The sequence below is a fragment of the Gopherus flavomarginatus genome, chromosome 9, assembly GCF_025201925.1.
Source record: "Gopherus flavomarginatus isolate rGopFla2 chromosome 9, rGopFla2.mat.asm, whole genome shotgun sequence".
In the NCBI taxonomy this organism is placed as follows: domain Eukaryota; kingdom Metazoa; phylum Chordata; order Testudines; family Testudinidae; genus Gopherus; species Gopherus flavomarginatus.
Genome location: NC_066625.1, coordinates 34,013,902 through 34,037,556, shown reverse-complemented (window position 1 = coordinate 34,037,556; position 23,655 = coordinate 34,013,902). Strand labels below are relative to the sequence as shown.

The following is a 23,655-nucleotide window of genomic DNA, read 5'->3' as shown; positions in this document are numbered from 1 at the left end:
TGTCACTTGGCACAGATTACTGTATCCTGTGCATTTTTACTAAAGCACAATTACTATGCGACAGTTGAAGCAAGTGGCGGTTCTGCATTTTTACAGTAAATGTTGCATTGTTTTATATTAAGCTTTACCAAGAACGGTGTTGTATATTTGGTGAACAATGTACTATTACTTTGAGTTTTAGGTCTAGCTTTACTAATACAGTTATAGAAATGGGGCTCTTCCATGTTTATTTGTAGTCTTATGTGCAATACTGAAGTTGTTAAAGTAAAACTGAGTAAACAAGACAGTAAAGTATGAAATGCTTAAGCTTATTTCTTTAAAGATTCATGTTCTTGAGAGAGATTTCTGCTTCCAGTGTGAGGTCAGCGAGAACTCTCTCAGCTCACGTAATAAAAGAAGAGAGGAGGAGAGGGTAGCTCCCTTTTATGGACATCTAGCCAGCCAGTTAGCTATAAAATCCCTGTTAGTAGCTGTTCTCTACTTGCTTTACCTGTAAAGGGTTAAAAAAGTCCACAGGTAAAGGAAGGGAGTGAGCACCTGACCAAAAGAGCCAATGGGAAGGCTAAAACTTTTTAAAATTGGGGAAAAACTTGCCCTTTGTGTCTGTTGTTGTTCTCCGGGGAAGAGTGGAGCAGGAAATAGGGCAGTAGTTATGCTGTGAGAAGCTGAATGCCAGGTATAAAAATCATCAGAATCAGAGCTAGAAATTGCTTATTTGGAAACCCAGATATGTAAGTAGATGAGAAATGTCTAGAAAGATGCGACTATGTTTATTTCTTTTATTGTGTAAGGCTTATGGATTCCTCTGTGCTAACCCCAAATGCTTTTGTTTTGCTTGTAACCTTAAGATGGACCTCAATAAGGTTATTCTTGATGTTTAATTTTTGTAAGTAGGATTTTCAAATCTAGTAAAAGCCCAAGATCCAGATGTATTATCTTTCTTTTTGTTTTTAATAAAATTTACCTTTTTTAAGAACAGGATTGGATTTTTTGTGTCTTAAGAGGTTTGTGCACATTTTTTAATTAGATGGTTGCAACAGCTGATTTCTTTGTTTTCCTTTCTCAGCTCTTCCCTGCAGGGGGCAGGGAGTGAAAGGGTTTGAGGGTACCCAACAGGAAGGAATTCCTAAGTGAGCCTTCCTGGATTCCAAGGGGTTTTGCATTTGGGTTGTGGCAGCATCTGCCCAGCCAAGGTCAGAGAAAAGCTGTAACCTTGGGAGTTTAATACAAGCCTGGAGTGGCCAGTATTAATTTTTAGAGTCCTTGCAGGCCCCCACTTTCTGCACTCGAAGTGCCAGAGTGGGGAATCAGCCCTGAGAGCTCTTAAAAATGTTAATCCTCTGAAATACTGGTAACTGTTACTCATATCCCAGCCATGACAGTATCTGTGGTGCACTTCAGTGCATTCTAAGGTCTCTTCTAGCCGTGATCTGCAGAGTAGCACCCTAATATGCTCCTTTGTTCATACCGCTTCATCCTTTTAGTGTTGTTTCTTTGACCAGATTCCTCTTTTAACTACAAAGGTGATTTCTTTCAATCTCCATTTTCCTAACACTATTTGATTAATAGAAATCAGAGGCATGCAGGCAGCAGCTAGGGCACTGTAGCAGGTACATTCTCAAAGGCCCTGTAGATGCTCAGTCTGTTTCCTGACTATTTAGAGTCAACTGGACTTGGTGCCTCATTCCATTGGACCCTTGTCTTTAGCCCTTTGAGGCCTGTTCTCCATTCTGGCTTTTTTGACACTTTGTTTCTTGAAGTGAAGTTACATTCTCTGTCTTATTTTGTTGTTAAGATTTCATGGAGGAAGAAAGTCCAACCACCCAAAAAAGCTCATACAATTCATACATTGGCCATTTGACTGAAGTGTACTTTGCCAAGATGTCAGTCACCCTGACAAATCAGAATGCCAGGGGAGTGTCTGAAATCCCTGCTAGCCTCTGCAAGGATGCCCAGGTCTTCATGGACAGATCAATAAAAATAGCTCTAACCACACAGGAGGAGATCTGGTCAGAGTGTAACTTGTCATTTTCTTGGTGCCTCCTATAACGCTTTCAGTACATAGCAAGGGCCGGGATAATGAAGTAAAATCATCACCATTATTCATGGTTGAAGTCTTCCGGTCTTCCTCCGGAGATCCAGTCATGGATTGTGGTTTGAAATTTGAAAGCTGACCTTAAAAACTTGACACATTAAAAGCACTTTGGTACAAAGTGTGACAAAGTTCCTCCTCTACTTTGGTGGGTCCTGCGCTTATTGGCAGATTTGCACACCTCAGTGATCTTCCCCTCTGGTGGAACCCACAGTCTGGGTCAACTCCTCCTGTGTCTGATCAGGAGTTGGGAGGCTTGGTGGGAACCCGGGCCCACCCTCTACTCCGGGTTCCAGCCCAGGGCCCTATGGATTGCAGCTGTCTATAGTGCCTCCTGTAACAACTGCATGACAGCTGCAACTCCCTGGGCTACTTCCTCATGGCCTCCTCCAAACACCTTCTTTATCCTCACCACAGGACCTTCCTCCTGGTGTCTGATAACGCTTGTACTCCTTAGTCCTCCAGCAGCACACCCTCTCACTCTCAGCTCCTTGCGCCTCTTCCTCCCAGCTCCTCACATGCCCCCCACAAACTGAACTGAGCTCCTTTTTAAACCCAGGTGCCCTGATTAGCCTGCCTTGATTGGCTGCAGGTGTTCTAATCAGCCAGTCTGCCTTAATTGGTTCTAGCAGGTTCCTGATTACTCTAGTGCAGCCCCTGCTCTGGTCACTCAGGGAACAGAAAACTACTCATCCAGTGACCAGTATATTTGCCTTCTACCAGACTCCTGTACCTCACTGGTCTGGGTCTGTCACAAAAGTCATTGGCCAGATATCTGGGATTGACTCATCCTGCATCTCAGTAGAAAAATCTCCTTTCTGTTATCTTATACCATTGAGTTTGTGCTTCTAGGGCTTCCAGAACACTTCTTTGTCAGCAGCAGAGTAGGCAACTCAAGAGAAAACAATGTAAGTGGAGATCAGCTCCATGGGGTCCTTCAGCATCTTCATCTAGTTGGCATCAGATTTGATAAATAACCCAAGAGTTCTTTTTCAGTGTATGTTTCAGAAACTTTCACTTAGCGATGATTGTACCGTATGCATCCAACCTGAGATGGGTCATTCATTTTCTATACTGTATTACAGTTTTTCAGGCAGGGACACTGTCATCCTCTGTGCTTGAAAAGTTCCTAGCACATTTTGGATGCTACTGCAACCTTAATAATAATAAAAATTGACTCTGAACAGCCAGTGTAATTACAGAGACAAAGTGGGTGAGGTCATATCTTTTATTGAACCAACTTATGTTGATGAAGGAGAAAAGCTTTTGAGCAACACAGAACTCTCCTTCAAGTCTCAGAAATTTAATTAGGGTGTACAAATGGAATCACAGAAGGATATAATTGCATATAAGTAAGTTGGAGCTCCAGGGAGTAGAGCTCCATGTTCTCTGAAATCTTTCCTATCTCATATTAGAGGAAAAGAGGTGCTGATTACAATATCACTGCAGAATATTACCTAAACAAGGAGTACGAGCATACTCTCAGACACTCTGCCATAAAAAATTGTGAATGATGTTCACAGCATCAGTCGCATCCAACTGCCTGACATCTACCAGGGAAAGAAAACACTTGCAGATGACAAGTGTTGCAAATGTCAGAGTTAACACAAGAGAATATGTTCTACCATAAATCTGTTTACATCCATTGTAACCTCAAAATGTTCCATCTCTTGCTCAGAAAAACCTTTCTACTGAATCAGAATTGAGGCTTCTTGTATGCTTCTCCACCAAGCACTGGGAGAAAAAGGTGAGAGAGTGCACAACCATTCCTTGTATCTGCTGCCAGGCTCATCAGGTCTAGTATGTTATTCTCTTTGTTCATCAGCGCCTTTGGCTCTTCTACCAACGTTTTTTGGATCTCCTGTGTCAAAAACAAGGCTGAGCTTTCCAACTCTGTCTCAGATTCCTTTACCTGGTTGTCTGAATTGTCACGTGCTGTTGTTGTGTGATCCTGGGAAGATGCAGAGTTATTATTAGTCTCTGAAGGCAGTGACAAGCAAGTGCTGTTCCCTGAAATGGAAAATACTTTATTAATACATTTTCAACTTTTTATCAATTTCTGATATTTGATATGCTTCAGTTAAAAAAAGGCTGTGTCTCTTGCATGTGTCAATGTCTGGCAGCTATTAATGTATACCATTTGCTGATCTGTGGACATTTATTTCTTCAGTTATCCTATGGTTCGAAAGTTTTTTGGAAAGACTTTTAATGTCTTCCTGACAATTTAAAAGCCTGTCTAGTTTGTTTGTATTTGTTTGTTTGTTTGTTTGTAATGAAATGTTTCCTTTTCTTATAAATGTTTTTTTGGCAATTTTCACCTTTCACTTTAAGGATGCAGAGTGATGCTGTAGGACAGGGGTGGGCAAATACAGTCCGCAGGCCGGATGCGGCCCACCAGCCATTTTAATCCAGCCCTCGAGCTCCCACTGGGGAGTGGGGTCTGAGGCTTGCCCCGCTCCGGCGCGTCAGCCGAGGACTAGGTTTGGGGGCTGCTCCAGGCAGCTCCCGGAAGTAGCGGCGTGGCCCCCCTCCAGCTCCTATGCATAGGGGCAGCCAGGGCACTCTGCTCTGCACACTGCCGTTACCCCAAGTGCCACCCCCACAGCTCCCATTGGCTGGGAACCACAACCAATGATAGCTGCAGGGGCAGTGCCTGTGGATGGGGCAGTGCACAGAGCTTCCTGGCCACGCCTCTGCATAGGAGCTGGAGAAGGGACATGCCACTGTTTCCGGGAGCCACTTGAGGTAAGCGCAGCCCTGGAGCCTGCACCCCTGAGCCTCCCCCCATGCCCCAGCCTCGTACCCCAGCCATGATCCCCCTCCCGCCCTCCAAACCCCTCGATTCCAGCCCAGAGCACCTCCCTGCACCCAAAACCTCTCATCCCCAGCCCCACCCCAGAGTCTGCACCCCCAGCCGGAGCCTCACCCCCCTCCTGCATCCCATCTCCAATTTTGTGAGCATTCATGGCCCGCCATACAATTTCTATTTCCAGATGTGACCCTCGAACTAAAAAGTTTGTCCAACCCCGCTGTAGGCACTGCAGCTTCTGATGAACAATGAGAAGCTACCAGTACTTCAAAAGATCAAAATTGTTAAGACCACCAGTTTCACACTGGAAGCAGAGACCCAGGAGTGAGAAACCTGTGAAATGGTATCTTTGAAAAAGAATTACAGCTAAATAAACTCCTTTTAAAACTGTTCACATTGTCTCTCTCTTTTATTTAGCCTGATGAAAGACTATTTCTTTAAACCACCTATTAACAAGTTGAGCCTGAACTTCCTGGATGGGGACTTGGAGATGGCTTACAGGACCAGCTATCAGAAAGAGGTGAGTTTTCCCCTGAATGGGGTTGGGTGTCAGCAGTCTTTCTGTACAGGTTGTAGGAGCCAAAATAATTATCTCATTGCTTTTGCAAATTTTATTGCAGTTGATGACTGAGATCATAGAGTGTCAAATATAACTTAATATTTAGAACTAGTGAGAAATGACCACCTTAGTAAACTGTCATGATCAGCTTCCAGGATTTGAACATTAGCTTCTTTCTGGCATTCTGTTTTCATTCACCAGTAAAAATGGACCAGAATAAATTTCAGCTGTTGACTCTATACTGTACAGTAGAACCTCAGAGTTATGAGCACCAGAGTTACAAACTGACCAGTCAACCACACACCTCATTTGGAACCAGAAATATGCAATCAGGCAGCAGCAGAGTCTCTCTCTCTCTCTCTCTCTCTCTCTCTCTCTCTCTCACAGACACACACACACACCACACACAAATACAGTACCATACTATGTTAAACATAAACTACTAAAAAAATGGAGAAAGCAGCATTTTTCTTCTGCATAGTAAAGTTTCAAAGCTGTATTAAATCTATGTTCAACTGTGAACGTTTGAAAGAAAACCATAACGTTTTGTTCAGTTACAAACATTTCAGAGTTACCAATAACCTCCATTCCCAAGGTGTTCGTAACTCTGAAGTTCTACTGTACGTTCATTTTCGTATTTAGATTTAGCTTTCCCCAGGCAAAATTCTGTGATCAGGTAATAGTGGAAGGCAGATGCTCCTTACTGCCATTTCAAATATCTTAACTTACAAAACGAAAACTCACAAAATTGGATCTTGGCTCTCTAATACTTATTGCAGTCCCAAATTTATACCATCCTCACCCAAACATGCTTTCATCTCAGTATTGTAAATTACATAAAAGTACTGCAGTATGAAATTGGAAGTACAGAATACTTTACTTAAAATGATGTGAAGTTCATTTCTTTAAGAATTCTGCACTACCAAATATCAGTGTCCTGATTTTTTTGTCTTTTTATTACATTGCGTCCCACTTTCGGACATAGCAGGTATTCTTGTTTCCTTGACATCAGCTGGTAGCAAGAGATTCTCTACTGGTAAATATAAACTTAAGATGTCAGAGCTAACTGATTAATATTGGGGGAGAGGGTTGAGTTACCCCCTGCCCAGCCTTCCCTCTACCACTGGTAAGAAATAAATCCTATGGGGACATTCCTTCCTTAATTCTTGTACCATACGATTGCATTGTCCTTGGCCACAGTCCCTATCCTCCTGTAATTTCAGTCTCGATAAATAAGGGCTTGTCTACACTACTGCCTAAGTCTATGTAAGTTATGTTGCTCATGGGGTGTGAAAAAACCACCCCCTTGAGCAACGTAATTTACATTGACTTAAAGAGGCATCTACACCATGCTATGTCGACGGGAGACACTCTCCCACTGACATAGCTTCCTTCTCTTGTCAATGTAATTACTCCACCTCAACAAGAGAGCTCTCTCCCATTGTTGTAATGCGTCTTCACCAGACACGCTAAATTGGCGCCACTGCATCAGTGCAGCAGGGCCAATTTAGTGCGGTAATAAAAACAAGCCCTCAGACATCTCTAGTTTACCTTATCATACAATTAAGCATAAATGTGGTTTTAGTGCATTCTGAAACTCTCACTCTATCTTTGAGTAAAGACTGTGTCATGATACTACGGAAAGAATTTATATTTAATTTCAGCTGGTATGGATACTTAAATGATAGATGTGAGCTGTTATTTCTCAGCATGCTAGTATTGCATCTGCTTTTGTCAATAAATTGAGTGAAACAATGAAAAAATCAAGCCTACAAAATTTAACTGGTGGTAAATATTTGCTGCTGTTTATAAACCATTATAAAATACTGGATGTTAATAACATAATGTATCTATGTGTGTGTACATATGTAATAATATTTACACATACCATATATAGTACACTGCACTCAGTGCTTTCGAAATGGAAGGAAAAGAGGAAAGAGCAGTAAACACATCTTCATGTGTTTATCATAATTTTGTGAGGCCCTCAGATTGCTAAACAGATGCGGGCATATAAGAACCCTCGATAAATAGTGTGTGATAGTGTGTTATGGGGCTAAGGGTTTTATTAGTGTGATTTTTAAAATGGGTGCATTACTCAAATGTCAAAACAACATGTGGATTATGCAGATATTGTAAATGAGTACGGAATACTGTTACCAACTTCACAGCTTCATACGTTCTTTATATTCCTCACAGGTTGCAGAAAAAGTATTTTCAAAATATTTAATTCCCCTCAATTACAATACTCTTGGATAGGCAGTGCTGAGTCTTTAGTAAATGAAAGGTTTAATGACTGATATCCAATGCCCATATAGATATAATGAAGTCTGTAGCCTATTGGTAAAGTGAGAAGCTCAGATTTCCAGTGGGACATGTAGCTCTTCCTTCCAGCCAAATAAGATCCCAGTTACTTTTAAGTCATGACATATTTAGATATAGAAAAGTGCTTTGATACTGCAGTGATGGGTGCTATACAAAACTATATTTATAGCTATTTTAGATCATATTTAAAAGTGTTTTAGCTTTTTTTTTTTGCCTCTGGGGTTTGTACATTTGGGCTCAGGGTAACTAAGACTCCTGGTTCTACAGGAGGAAGACTAAAATAAAATGGAAAATTTTGTATCTTGATTATTTCATTTCTGGTGCTGTCCTCTGCCAGTTCTGCTGCGCTGCTTTTCTGGCAATAACAGAAATAATTTATACTTGTCCACTGGGTTCCTGGGCTTGGACACAATCTTCCAGAGCTGTGTTGGAACACTTATGTCTTACTAGATACAAGAAAACTCTTACTAGTGATGCCTTATATAACTACACTGATCTAAAAAGAGGCCATTCTAGAAATACCTGAAAAACCTCTTTGGGTTGGGGTGGATTGGAGGAGAAGTCTGTCCCAGAAAGGAAATCATCAGGTAATAAATTTTCAGTTATTGCCCTCTCCTCCAATCTGAGACATTTGACATGTAGTGAACTGTAAGGAAAAATGAAAAAGGAGGGAGAAATAAATATGAGACGGGGGGAAGTAAAGAACTTCCTTCTCTAAAATTAGTAGTATTTATGTATTTTGGGATCACTAGGGCTCCTTTTGAATTAAACATTATTTCCCTCCCCAACCTGTCTTTTTTCTGAAATTATAGCATACTGAAAGCATGCACCAAATAATTTACTAAAGTAGAAATTTGCAGCTTATTGTTATATTGGAATAGTGTGAAATGAAATATCATTAGCTATTTTAGAATGTAAATTGCTGAGAATTGGCCAGAATTATGGTTACAAATACGGTGCAGTGTAGGATATGTATGTGATTATTTATCTGAAACAAACTATTTCTATTCTCCTTCGCTGAAATTTTCAAAATTTATATTATGCACAGTATTTTTCATAAATGAAAATGGGCAGCATAGACTGCTTTCACAAGTTTTTTTCTGAGCTGCTTGATTATCTTTACTTTGTGTCTTTGAAACCAGGATGGAGGTAGAACTCCAAGTGTAAAGCCATTTTAAAAAAAAAATGTTGGGGTACAAAATGACCTTTGTGGTGGGTATATGACATTTGTTTGATTGGCTTGCAGTCAGCGATCAGTGAAAGCTACTGCCAGTGATACCATAGCCAATGAATTCATCTTAATCCCATTGTTTCAGCTGTACGCTTAGATTGCTCTGTGATCACTTTCTGTAAAGGACTTCCCCTCACTGAAAGCTTACTTTTACCTGTTCTGTTATGGAGTTTAATCTACTGCTCATGCGCCTTTCCCTGTCTCTGACTCCGAGATCAATAATCCAGTCTCTCAAATCTAGACTCAGTCACCTCTAGAATGTTGAATGTTTAATTTAATTTGAAGATATTAATAAATTATTTAAACATCTACCTTAATATTTAGCCAATATTCCTCAAATTTGTTAAATGAACAAGTACTTGCAAAGGTTTTGTGGAGCTTTGTGTATTTCCCTCTATAACTGTTTTGTTTATTACACCATATGTCTAAAAATATTAAGCTGTAGGGAGTTCCAGCATATACATCACTTCACAGAATTTGAGAGCAGTATGTACCTTTAGGGGAAGCACAACAGGAAATGCACAGTATTATCCAAGTCCACTGCCAAGATCTATACTGTGGATCTTACAGAGACACTTCCTAGACTCAAAGAATTCCAAAAGGAGTCAAGTACTTTATCTGCTTTGTGAGCTTCCCCTCATACCAGATACTACTATTCTTCTTCGAGTGCTTGTTCGCATCCATTCCACATTAGGTGCGCGTGTGCCATGTGCACGAGCATCAGAAACTTTTCCCTGGCTTTCCTTACACACAGGCAATCGTAAAGGATGACAAAACTACCAAATATGGCAGGCAAACATTTCATTCTCAGTCTTTGTGGCACCTTAGTCCTGTACAGATTGAATAAGTATTTGAGGATTTTGCACCATTATGAACTAGTACATTGATAAAGAAGAATGAGCTTTGCATGTTTGAGAGTCAGTGCACATCTGGATACAGCCAACAATTTATTCCTTCTTTTTCTGTTTCCAGCAGTAAGATATTTGCTATGGGAGCTGTTTCTTGTGAACCAGAATCTAAACTGACTTTAATGGAGATGAGAACTATAAAACTCTTCTCAGTTTGCTGTTTACCTCAAAAGTGCACCTGAATGTTAGTTTCTAGCTTTAAGGATGATAAAAGGAAAGATGAGAGAGTTTACACCTTTTAATAATTATTTCAAACTGCAAGTAGACTTTCATTGAAAAGGTTTTCTCTGTAACCATGAGAGCCAGAAGTGTTTTTTTTTCTTTTTAATGAAAGAATCTACAGAATCTGAATATGCCAGGGAGGTCAAATAAATACGTCAAGCAGGCTGGATACAGTCCCTTGGGTCCTGGGATTGATACCCTTGCTCCATCTGCACTCTCCAAGTGATAGATTTAGAGGGGACAATGTGCTCTATGGGTTGAGAATTAGATTCTGCATAGCTGTAAGTTATTTTGTATCTTTTTATCCCCTCTTGTGTTCTTGAGAATGTTTTTACCTAGTTTTTACATGCTTTTTGTGTAATTGTGACGTTCCCCTCTGGTGTTATCCGGACCAGTGATCTGCTAGGTCACTCTAATCCTTGACTCTGGGAGCCAGCCTTAACCTGCTCTGCTGTGAGAACCCCCACTCCTGGGCTGTTCACGCATAGCCTCTGGCATGTAAGCTGCTCCTTGGATTGTGCAGCCGAATGACACTAGCCAATATCTGTGGTTCCAGACACAACCCTAGGAACCTCCATCTTGCAGTGTCCAGTTATGCCCATGGGATGCTACAAGCTTATATGAGTTTGTCAGTTTAACAAAGAAATTGATATGTACCAGGCTTGTTATCCCAAGAGGAGCCTCTGACACACTTGAAGTCAAACACACTGCTTCAGGTAGAATAAACAAACAGATTTATTAACTATAAAGATAGATTTTAAGTGATTATAAGTCAAAGCATAACAAATCAGATTTGGTCAAATTAAATAAAAGCAACATGCATTCCAAGCTGATTTTAACACTTTCAGTGCCCTTACAACCTTAGATGCTTCTCATCACTGGCTGATTGGTTGTCTTTCAGCCAGGCTCTCCCCCCCGCCCCTTTTAGAGTCTGATGTTCATTATCTCATCGCAGTTCCAAACTGAGCAAAGGAAGGGGGAGTGACTCACTCGAGAGTCTAACAGATTATTTTGTTGCTGCCTAGGCCAGCGTCCATTGTTCCTGTGAGCCTGGGCTGGGTTTGTCCCATATTTGCCCCGATGAGGTGTGAACTGCCTGTCTGGGCTAATTTTAAGCCATGAGAATATATTTTCAGTCTCATAACTACATACATGAAACTATAACCTATAACATTACTATACCAACAGTGCTCAGTACATCATGAGCCTTCTGAAGACACCTAACATAATAAACTTTGCATTGGATACCACATAATCATTTTACAAGGATGAACATGAGGGTGCTGGGTGTTCCCCCAAGGTACAGAGCATCGCAGTAATCTTTCTATATTATTAGCATTCTGAAAACATTCTTTGAGCCCTTTAAAAATATGACTGAACAAGGGTGCAAATTTTGATGATGTTTTTTGTGATGTGGACTCATCCACCAGGAACTGGACTGAGACTACCAACTCATTTCACAGTAGTCATTCAGTATTTATGTTGAAGTGCTGAGCTGGCAAAGTGCTATGTATTCTTTCTCTTTGTTTTCAGGTATGTGGCCTGCTTTGTGCAGGAGGTCAGACTAGATGATCATATTGGTCCCTTCTGACCCTAAAGTCTATGAGTCTAAAGTCTATGTTTCTGGTGTGTAGTACAATGTAATCAGCATAGAAAAACTTATTCATGTTCTCTTCCACTTCCTCTCACCCCCTATATTGCAAAACAGGTTATGAAGAATGCTCCTGTGAAGACGTTTGCCAGTGCTACCTTCAGTTCACTCCTGGATGTGTTCCTGTCCACAACAGTCTTCCTCATACTCTCGATCACCTGTTTCCTGAAACATGGGATGGCCCTGTCCCCTCCCCCACCTGCAGCAGTAGTGGTGTTCATCATTGCCATCCTGCTAGAGGTGCTGTCTCTTATCGTCTCAATTAGGTAAATAAAGCAAATCAGAGTATGGGAAATGTCTGGGGTCGCAATCCCCAAGAACTAAAATGGTGGCTGGCTTGAAAACTTTTGTTTTAAAACAACTTCAGGAACTTGCTCTCCCGGCTTGGGGAACAAGGTGGGGATGGTGGGGAGAAGGAAGATACTGTTTTACCTACAACTCAACAGTTGCTGAGCAAAAAATAGAGTTTTTTTAAATTAAAAATAGAATGTTTTACATACTGAATCTTTCACAGCCTGCTGTAGTGCATTATGATTTTCTAGAATTTACCATACCGGATCAAATCATTGATCTACCAAGTCTGGTATCCTGCCTCCAACATTGGTCTGTACTTGATGCTTGAGAGAGAAGTAAAACCCTTTCTTGGTATGAGCTGCTGCAGTCATGCCGCCTTACTGCACCATGGAAGTGAAGAATAGAATATGACAAGGATGTAGCAATTATTTAAATATGGAGATTCTTATTACACCAACTGACACACACAGCTACATAGAATGTAATCTCCTAAAGATGTGTAATGGTCAAAGTGGTGTTAGTCCTTCAAACCCTCTTCTTAAGAGTCAATAGGTTTTTTCAGTTACTTGTACATGTCTGACAGGTTATAGCATCCAAAGGCTTTAGGACAGCATCTTCCCTATAGTGCTGCTTTCTCCAGCATGCAGTGAAGGGTCAGAAGAGCCTCTTTATATAAAGCCCCTGACCCCTCCTCCTTCCTAGCATGCAATGTTAAAAGCAAATTAGTAGCTAGGTCTTTCCTCCCCACTCTTTCAGTGGGAAAGCCTGCTCTGCACTACACCCAGACAGAGTCTCACTGTGACCTAGGGACAGATGTCCCAGGTCCTGCTTCCTGCATTTTTCCGAAAGAAAAGTTGAGTACATTAGGAGAACAAGGGAACCGTGATCTTTGCTCCTTTTTCTTCAGCCTTGGAGCCCTAACAACCATTGAAGAGGATAAGGGAATTTTTTAAAAAAGCATGGACTTTTCTATCCCCCCGCGCCTTTCTGTTCCCCATGACCGTGTACTCAGTTACACTGCCTCGAAAGCACATTGCGTATTAAGCAAATACTAAGTTCATTATGCTGAAATTCTTCTGATCTCTTTCTTAAAAAGATCTAGCTATTGATTTAATTAAACAATACAAACAATAAAAGATTTCAGCATGTAAATGGAATCTGCCTCCCTTCACCAGCCCCCTTTACTCCATCCTGCAGCTGACTGAGAGCCAAACTGGCCTTTGGTGCAACTTAGAGTAGATAGAGGCCTGTTTTGAGCCTCTGTAAGACCAACATCAATCCTTCAGTACCTGGTAATCTGCCATGGCTGGTATAAGGTCTTGTGGACTTCAGAAGGTGCAGGAGGCAAACATGAGAGGGCGATCGAGAAGCAAAATATGGAACCTAGTGGAGCAGAAAGGCTGGACAAAAAGGAGAGGTGACTTCAAGAGGCCAGCTGTGGAGACAGGAACCAGTTCCTATTGCTTACATTCACAGAGCCCTGTCAATTTAGGAACTCCACAAAGGATGCTGCTCTCTGCCCCTCAGCGAATGTCACAGACATTTAAAAAACATAACAAAACAGAAACTGTAAAGAAATTCTCATGCAAAAGAGGCATTAATCTTTTGACAAGTTTGTGCATGTAATAAAGGTAGTGTAGGGCTAATTATGCCTTCATTTACATCTGTGAAAACCCATTGGGTTTGCATAGGTGTAACAGCATTGGCTTGTAATTGTAAATCAGCAAACAATTCTGTTGATGATGCAGAAGAATAGAGTACAATACACATTCTTAGATATATATTAGCTTTGCTGGTCCTACAAGAGTAAAAAGCAGTAAATGTGTATTTGTCACTAAAATAAACCTGTACAAATTATGACTACCTACAGGAAAGACATCTGTTGAGTAAGAAGATGTCAGCTTTTACACAAGCAGCAAAGAATCCTGTGGCACCTTATAGACTAACAGAGGTTTTGGAGCATGAGCTTTCGTGGGTGAATACCCACTTCCTCAGATGCATGTAATGGAAATATCCAGGGGCAGGTATATATATGTGTGCTAGCAAGCAAGCTAGAGATAACGAGGTCAGTTCAATCAGGGAGGATGAGGCCCTGTTCTAGCAGTTGAGGTGTGAAAACCAAGAGAGGAGAAACTGGTTCTGTAATTGGCAAGCCATTCACAGTCTTTGTTCAATCCTGAGCTGATGGTGTCAAATTTGCAGATGAACTGAAGCTCAGCAGTTTCTCTTTGAAGTCTGGTCCTGAAGTTTTTTTGCTGCAGGATGGCCACCTTAAGGTCTGCTATAGTGTGGCCAGGGAGGTTGAAGTGCTCTCCTACAGGTTTTTGTATATTGCCATTCCTAATGTCTGATTTGTGTCCATTTATCCTTTTCCGTAGAGACTGTCCAGTTTGGCCGATGTACATAGCAGAGGGGCATTGCTGGCATATGATGGCGTATATTACATTGGTGGATGTGCAGGTGAATGAACCAGTGATGGTGTGGCTGATCTGGTTAGGTCCTGTGATGGTGTCGCTGGTGTAGATATGTGGGCAGAGCTGGCATCGAGGTTTGTTGCATGGATTGGTTCCTGAGCTAGAGTTATTATGGTGTGGTGTGCAGTTACTGGTGAGAATATGTTTCAGGTTGGCAGGTTGTCTGTGGGCAAGGATTGGCCTGCCACCCAAGGCCTGTGAAAGTGTGGGATCATTGTCCAGGATGGGTTGTAGATCCTTGATGATGCGTTGGAAGGGTTTTAGCTGGGGGCTGTATGTGATGGCCAGTGGAGTCCTGTTGGTTTCTCTCTTGGGTTTGTCTTGCAGTAGGAGGCTTCTGGGTACACGTCTGGCTCTGTTGATCTGTGTCCTTATTTCCTCGTGTGGGTATTGTAGTTTTGAGAATGCTTGGTGGAGATTTTGTAGGTGTTGGTCTCTGTCTGAGGGGTCAGAGCAGATGCGGTTGTACCTCAGTGCTTGGCTGTAGACAATGGATCGTGTGATGTGCCCGGGATGGAAGCTGGAGGCATGAAGGTAGGCATAGCGGTCGGTGGGTTTTCGATATAGGGTGGTGTTAATGTGACCATCACTTATTTGCACCGTGGTGTCAAGAAAGTGGACCTCCCGTGTAGATTGATCCAGGCTGAGGTTGATGGTGGGGTGGAAGCTGTTGAAATCATGGTGGAATTTTTCCAGAGTCTCCTTCCCATGGGTCCAGATGATGAAGATGTCATCAATGTAGCGTAGATAGAGAAGGGGTGTGAGTGGACGAGAGCTGAGGAAGCGTTGTTCCAGGTCGGCCATGAAGATATTGGCATATTGTGGGGCCATGCGGGTGCCCATAGCAGTGCCACTGATCTGGAGATATATATTGTCATCAAATTTGAAATAGTTGTGTGTAAGTATAAAGGCACAGAGCTCAGCAGCCAGTTGTGCTGTGGCATCATCAGGGATAGTGTTCCTGACAGCTTGTATTCCATCTGTGTGTGGGATGTTTGTGTAGAGAGCCTCTACATCCATGGTGGCTAGGATGGTGTTTTCTGGGAGGTCACCAATGCATTGTAGTTTCCTCAGGAAATCAGTGGTGTCGCGGAGATAGCTGGGAGTGCTGGTGGCATAGGGTCTGAGTAGAGAGTCCATATATCCAGACAGTCCTTCAGTGAGAGTGCCAATGCCCGAGATGATGGGGCGTCCAGGATTGCCGGGTTTGTGGATCTTGGGTAGTAGATAGAATAACCCTGGTCGGGGCTCTAGGGGTATGTTGATTTCTTCTGGTGTTAGTGTAGGGAGTGTCCTGAGTAGATGCTGTAGTTTCTTAGTGTATTCCTCAGTGGGATCTGAGGGAAGTGGCCTGTAGAATTTGGTATTGGAGAGTTGTCTGGCTGCCTCCTTTTGATAGTCAGACCTGTTCATGATGACAACGGCACCTCCTTTATCAGCCTCTTTGATGATAATGTCAGGGTGGTTTCTGAGGCTGTGGATGGCATTGCGTTCTGCACGACAACAGTGGTACCCCTAACCCATCCAGCAATATCGTCAATCTATCCAACTACACACTCAGCCCAGAAGAAAAGTCTGTCCTATCTCGGGGACTCTCTTTCTGCCCTGCCACCCCCACCAACATGGATTTGGGTCTTGGGGTCCCACCAACATGATACAGTTCTGTGGCGATCTGGAAGCCTACTTTCGCCGTCTCCGACTCAAAGAATACTTCCAGGACAACACTGAACAGTGCACTGATACACGGGTGCCCTCCCACCAACAGCAGAAGAAAAAGAACTCCACATGGACTCCTCCTGAGGGTCGAAATGACAGCCTGGACCTATACATTGAATGCTTCCGCCGGCGTGCACAGGCAGAAATCGTGGAACAACAACATCGCTTGCCTCACAACCTAAGTCGTGCAGAACGCAATGCCATCCACAGCCTCAGAAACCACCCTGACATTATCATCAAAGAGGCTGATAAAGGAGGTGCCGTTGTCATCATGAACAGGTCTGACTATCAAAAGGAGGCAGCCAGACAACTCTCCAATACCAAATTCTACAGGCCACTTCCCTCAGATCCCACTGAGGAATACACTAAGAAACTACAGCATCTACTCAGGACACTCCCTACACTAACACCAGAAGAAATCAACATACCCCTAGAGCCCCGACCAGGGTTATTCTATCTACTACCCAAGATCCACAAACCCGGCAATCCTGGACGCCCCATCATCTCGGGCATTGGCACTCTCACTGAAGGACTGTCTGGATATATGGACTCTCTACTCAGACCCTATGCCACCAGCACTCCCAGCTATCTCCGCGACACCACTGATTTCCTGAGGAAACTACAATGCATTGGTGACCTCCCAGAAAACACCATCCTAGCCACCATGGATGTAGAGGCTCTCTACACAAACATCCCACACACAGATGGAATACAAGCTGTCAGGAACACTATCCCTGATGATGCCACAGCACAACTGGCTGCTGAGCTCTGTGCCTTTATACTTACACACAACTATTTCAAATTTGATGACAATATATATCTCCAGATCAGTGGCACTGCTATGGGCACCCGCATGGCCCCACAATATGCCAATATCTTCATGGCCGACCTGGAACAACGCTTCCTCAGCTCTCGTCCACTCACACCCCTTCTCTATCTACGCTACATTGATGACATCTTCATCATCTGGACCCATGGGAAGGAGACTCTGGAAAAATTCCACCATGATTTCAACAGCTTCCACCCCACCATCAACCTCAGCCTGGATCAATCTACACGGGAGGTCCACTTTCTTGACACCACGGTGCAAATAAGTGATGGTCACATTAACACCACCCTATATCGAAAACCCACCGACCGCTATGCCTACCTTCATGCCTCCAGCTTCCATCCCGGGCACATCACACGATCCATTGTCTACAGCCAAGCACTGAGGTACAACCGCATCTGCTCTGACCCCTCAGACAGAGACCAACACCTACAAAATCTCCACCAAGCATTCTCAAAACTACAATACCCACACGAGGAAATAAGGACACAGATCAACAGAGCCAGACGTGTACCCAGAAGCCTCCTACTGCAAGACAAACCCAAGAGAGAAACCAACAGGACTCCACTGGCCATCACATACAGCCCCCAGCTAAAACCCCTCCAACGCATCATCAAGGATCTACAACCCATCCTGGACAATGATCCCACACTTTCACAGGCCTTGGGTGGCAGGCCAATCCTTGCCCACAGACAACCTGCCAACCTGAAACATATTCTCACCAGTAACTGCACACCACACCATAATAACTCTAGCTCAGGAACCAATCCATGCAACAAACCTCGATGCCAGCTCTGCCCACATATCTACACCAGCGACACCATCACAGGACCTAACCAGATCAGCCACACCATCACTGGTTCATTCACCTGCACATCCACCAATGTAATATACGCCATCATATGCCAGCAATGCCCCTCTGCTATGTACATCGGCCAAACTGGACAGTCTCTACGGAAAAGGATAAATGGACACAAATCAGACATTAGGAATGGCAATATACAAAAACCTGTAGGAGAGCACTTCAACCTCCCTGGCCACACTATAGCAGACCTTAAGGTGGCCATCCTGCAGCAAAAAAACTTCAGGACCAGACTTCAAAGAGAAACTGCTGAGCTTCAGTTCATCTGCAAATTTGACACCATCAGCTCAGGATTGAACAAAGACTGTGAATGGCTTGCCAATTACAGAACCAGTTTCTCCTCTCTTGGTTTTCACACCTCAACTGCTAGAACAGGGCCTCATCCTCCCTGATTGAACTGACCTCGTTATCTCTAGCTTGCTTGCTAGCACACATATATATACCTGCCCCTGGATATTTCCATTACATGCATCTGAGGAAGTGGGTATTCACCCACGAAAGCTCATGCTCCAAAACCTCTGTTAGTCTATAAGGTGCCACAGGATTCTTTGCTGCTTTTACAGATCCAGACTAACACGGCTACCCTCTGATAGCTTTTACACAGTCATTTTGCAGAGTTAGAAATGCATTTTAAGAATACAGTACCTAGCACAGCAGAACCCTGGTCCTTACTTGGGGACTTTTGCAAAATAAATAAAAATTGTTTTTAAATAATCCTGCACAGATATTGTATCTGGCAAGAAACCATCATTTGAAACTCAAGAGGTTCAGCATTAAGATCTAAATTGGAAGAAACTCAAATGTAAGATTTGTTATTTAAGGCACCCAAACAATCTTAACTCCACCCTGTAGAGAGGCCAGTTTCCAAACTTTTTTTTCCTTCCAAGCCTTTTTTATAAGATATGTGAATTTTGCATTAAGGTTTTAAGTCTATATCTAAAGCTTCGGAAGTATTAGACTAATACAGCTTGTGGGTACAACGTCAAAAATATTCATCACATGAACTTTTGTTTGATTGTTTTGTTCTAATGTCTCCAACACTGAATGTCATTCTTCACCACCACAGTAATCTAGGCTGTTTTCATGCAAGTGTTATAAATTAATGATCTGAGCATGTAGTCTTTATATGTAGACACACAGATTCTGAGTTTAGTGATATTCTGGAATTGGTGACACATGAGATCTTCAGGAGAGAGGGGATGATTGCATTCAGTATGCTATTTGTGTAATCAGGAATTTGCAATTGGATCATGTACGACTGCAACAATGACCAGAGACAGCATGCCTACTGTGTTATTAAAAGAAAAGCAGTCTAGTTTTTGTGGTCACTAGTGAGGTGAACTTATGTGGACAAATAATGGTGTTATTCTCTTTGAGAATTGCTACTGGGACAAAATTAATGTTGGATGCCTTGTTTATGTATTTCCGTATTATTAAATTATTGGGTTTCTTTTAAGTTTAACCTTAACTCAAAATTTCTTGGGTTTCGAATAGGGGTTGGGTTTTTTTTACATCTATAACATACCTTTAATTTTTTGTTTTGTTTTTGTTTACCCTAAGTTACTGACGTAGACACGTAAATGATGTAGGGGCTTTTGAAAATTTTACCCTATGTTCCATTTTCAAAAATGACTTAGATACTTACAAGCCTACAGTTCATTGAAAGTCAATGGTACTTAGGTTCCTGAGTGTCTAAATATCTTTTGAAAATAGGACTTGGGCTCCTGAGTCACTTAGGTGCTTTTGAAAAATTTACCCCAGCTCTCAAACTTAACTCCACCTTGGAAAACTGTTTGTCTAGGTAATCTCCTACATTTGAAAAGATATCCAGTAAGCAAGCATCGAACCTTGAGACACATATCTTATGCAGTCCCATCTTTAGAAATCATTGCTGTCTTAGATTTGCAATAAATAATGCATTGGCAATCAAAACACTACCATTTATCCCATTTATGCTAATAACCATTTACAGAATATTTATCAAATATCAAGAAACGTAATTTCTGTACAACTGCTATTACTGAATGTAAAGTAATAACCACAACAGATAGCTCACTTTTGTAAATAGTTAATAGATTGTTATGTTACTAGTTTCTTACCCCAGATATCTTCAGCAAAGTAGCTTGGTATATAGTTCTAATTTTTTATCAAGTCCAGTAATCAAGAGTATTCAGTGCAGCTTTTGTAATCCAGGGCCTAGTCTAGCTGAAATGAAGGGGGGTTGAAGGGTGTTGAACAATATGTGCCTATTAAACTACAAAAATTTAATAAAAAGAACAGGAGTACTTGTGGCACCTTAGAGACTAACAAATTTATTTGAGCATAAGCTTTCTTGGGCTAAAACCCACTTCATCAGATGCATACAGTGGAAAATACAGTAGGAAGATGTAAATAAATAAATACACACACACACACACACACACAGAGAGAACATGAAACAATGGGTGTTACCATACACACTATAATGAGAGCAATCAGTTAAGGTGAGCTATTACCAGCAGGAGAGGAAAAAAAAACACTTTTTGTAGTGGTAATCAAAATGGCCGATTTCCAGTAGTTGACAAGATGTGAGGAACCGTGGGGGGCGGAAATAAACATGGGGAAATAGTTTTACTTTGTGTAATGATCCATCGACTCCCAGTCTTTGTTCAAGCCTAATTTAATGGTATCCAATTTGCAAATTAATTCCAATTCAGCAGTCTCGCATTGGAGTCTGTTTTTGAAGTTTTTTTGTTGTAATATTGCAACTTTTAGGTCTGTAATCAAGTGACCAGAGAGATTGAAGTGTTCTCCAACTGATATTTTAATGTTATAATTATTGATGTCTGATTTGTGTCCATTTATTCTTTTATGTAAAGACTGTTCGGTTTGGCCAAGGTGCATGACAGAGGGGCATTGCTGGCACATGATGGCATATATCACATTGGTAGATGTGCAGGTGAACCTGCCTCTGATAGCGTGGCTGATGTGATTATGTCCTATGATGGTGTCCCCTGAATAGATTTGTTGACAGATTTGGCAACAGGCTTTGTTGCAAGGATAGCTTCCTGGGTTATTTTTTTGTTGTGTGATTCCTGGTGAGTATTTGCTTCAGGTTGGGAGGCTGTTTGTAAGCAAGGACTGGCCTGTCTCCTAAGATCTTTGAGAGTGATGGATTGTCTTTCAGGATAGGCTGTAGATCCTTGATGATGCGTTGGAGAGGTTTTAGTTGGGGGCTGAAGGTGACAGCTAGTGTCATTCTGTTACTTTCTTGGTTGGGCCTGTCCTGTAGTAGGTGACTTCTGGGTACTCTTCTGACTGTCAATCTGTTTCTTCACTTCAGCAGGTGAGTATTGTAGTTGTAAGAATGCTTGATAGAGATCTTGTAGATGTTTGTCTCTGTTTGAGGGGTTGGAGCAAATGCGATTGTATCGTAATACTTTCAAGACTTACTGGAATATTCATGCCAAGGGAGCATCATGTGAAAGGGAAAGGAAACCCCTACAACAAGTACTCTTTTTTAAGTTAGACATTTATTATAGTCCTGTCCAATAATAACTTGTTTGAATCTCTGTAAGTGAAACATGTAATTACCATGGAAATTGGTGCTATAAGAATTAAATAAATAAATAGATACTTCTTGGTATGAAACCTCTATTTATAAGTGGACAGGAAGTGTCATCTTCAGTAATACAAAGAATGTCCTCCCCTCTCTTTGAAATCTGGCTGCTTTAGCCTCCCTGTGTAGTGTAATGAAACTTGGAGTCTGGTATTTTATTTCATAAAATGTAATGCATGCATCTTAGAAAATGGGCGTGGAGTAGCTACAGCTTTGTAAGCATGAAGTTTCACTTCAAACAATGCTTGCATACAAGTGAAGTTGTAGTCACTTTCCTTAGGGGCTGTGGAAATATTTGAACAAGAATACTGTTCATAGAATTCAGCCCTTTATGCCTAGGTGTAAATACAGCAGCTTTCATTATCTAGATATTTTTGGCAACCTATTCTTGTTCTGAGTTAAAGCTCAATATGAATGAGCTTGCTGAAGAGAATGCTATATCTGTGACATCCTTATTAACTGGAGTTTCCAGAAGCAATGAGCTATGGAGCACCTCAACCCCCACTTAAGTCAGTGTAAATTGGGGGTGCGTGAAAATCAGACTTGTGAGGAGGGAGAGTTTCTGGGTTTTTTCGGTTTGGGCTTTTGTGGGAATGAAGCTTTTAAGCTATATACATATTTTAGTGTTAAAAAGTGACAACACATGCAACGTTAGCAGAAAGAAGCAGAAAAATGTCTATTGGTTGGTTAGCTCTACAAAGTGCTGTGTTTTGGCCATCTGCTGCCAGAATCACCTCCTTCATCTTACCTCAGTAATAAAGCAAGATGTATTGATCATGCACTTAACTGTGTCAAGATAATATAGCCAATACAGTGGATTTTTAAAAAAATATTCTACTTATTTGAATTGGCTATAAGCAAAACGTTTTCTCTAGAGATGATGAGCCTGCTCTATTTGCATTATGACTTGTGCAGTACACAGATGCAAAAAGTAATTATGGATTAACTCTGCCTTATTTACATACATCCTTGATTTTGTTACTTTGGTCATGATCCCAGCTATGGGGTATGGGTCAAATCCAGGGCCTGGGTTGCAGGGGATGTGGTCCAAGTTCAATTTAGAGGGTCAAGGCCAAAAGCAGGAGTCATAGAATTTAAGTCCATACAGGTACTCAACACTGAAATGAGACTAAAGAATTACAGCCCATGGGAGACTGGAATATTATATGCCACTGGCTGAGAATAGGAGGGACTGAGGTGCACCAGTTCCCAAGGCCCCTGCAACAGCAGGGAAATGATTGAGATTAGACCCAGATAATCCTGGCACCCACACGCTACAGAAGGCACAAAAACAAAAAAAACCTCAGGTTACTGCTAGTCTGACCCAAGAGAAAATTCCTTCCCACCCCCACATGTAGTGATCAGTTAGACCCTGAGCATATGTGCAAGAATCAGCCAGCTAAGCACCTGAGAGAGAGAATTCTTGGTGCCACCTCAGATCCTTGGCTCACGCCCCATACCGCACCTCGCAATGTCCCATCTCTAGCTGTGGCCATCTCCTGATCCTTCAGAGGAAGGAGATTTAAAAAAAAACAAAAAACCTCCCAGAATACATGGAGTAGGTGGGAATCCCTTGTTGACCCCTACCAGTGGCAAGTTGAAAACCCTGAATTATGAAGTTTAAGTATACAGGACATACACCAGAAGTGAGGCCCAGAACTGCTGAGCCCTGCCCCTACCATCACAAGCAACCCTGCCGTACAATCACAACTCCTATTGGAAGGCTGTTCTAAAACTTGGCTCCTCTGGTGGTTGGAAACCTTCTAGTTTCCAGCCTGAATCTGTTCATGGCCAGTTTGTATCCATTTGTTCTTTTAGTAAAGTGTCTTTAAGCTTAAATAGCTGTTTACCTCCCTGGTATTTATCCCTCTAATTTATTTACAGAGAGCAATCATATCCCCTCTGCACCTTTTTTTTTAATAGGGTAAACAAGCCAAGCTCTTCCAGTTCCCTCCCATAAGATAGGCCCTCCATTCCCCTGATCATGCTTGTAGCTCTTCTCTGACCTGTTCCAGCTGAAATTCATCATTCTTGGCACAGTGTCAAATGCTCTGCTGAAATCTTGCCATATTTCCCATAGCTAAA

General features: G+C 41.9%; 1 protein-coding gene across 6 annotated transcripts in view; it reads left to right on the top strand.

Annotated features, from left to right (window-relative positions):
* The window catches only part of ADCY9 (adenylate cyclase 9), a 191,149-nt gene that overhangs the window by 120,052 nt on the left and 47,442 nt on the right, over positions 1-23,655 (top strand). For all 6 annotated transcript variants that reach the window (XM_050968073.1, XM_050968072.1, XM_050968071.1 and 3 more), the window contains 2 exons: positions 5,319-5,421; positions 11,855-12,063. In XM_050968073.1, the coding sequence (XP_050824030.1) occupies positions 5,319-5,421; positions 11,855-12,063 (312 nt within the window). The remainder of the gene's footprint in view (positions 1-5,318; positions 5,422-11,854; positions 12,064-23,655) is intronic.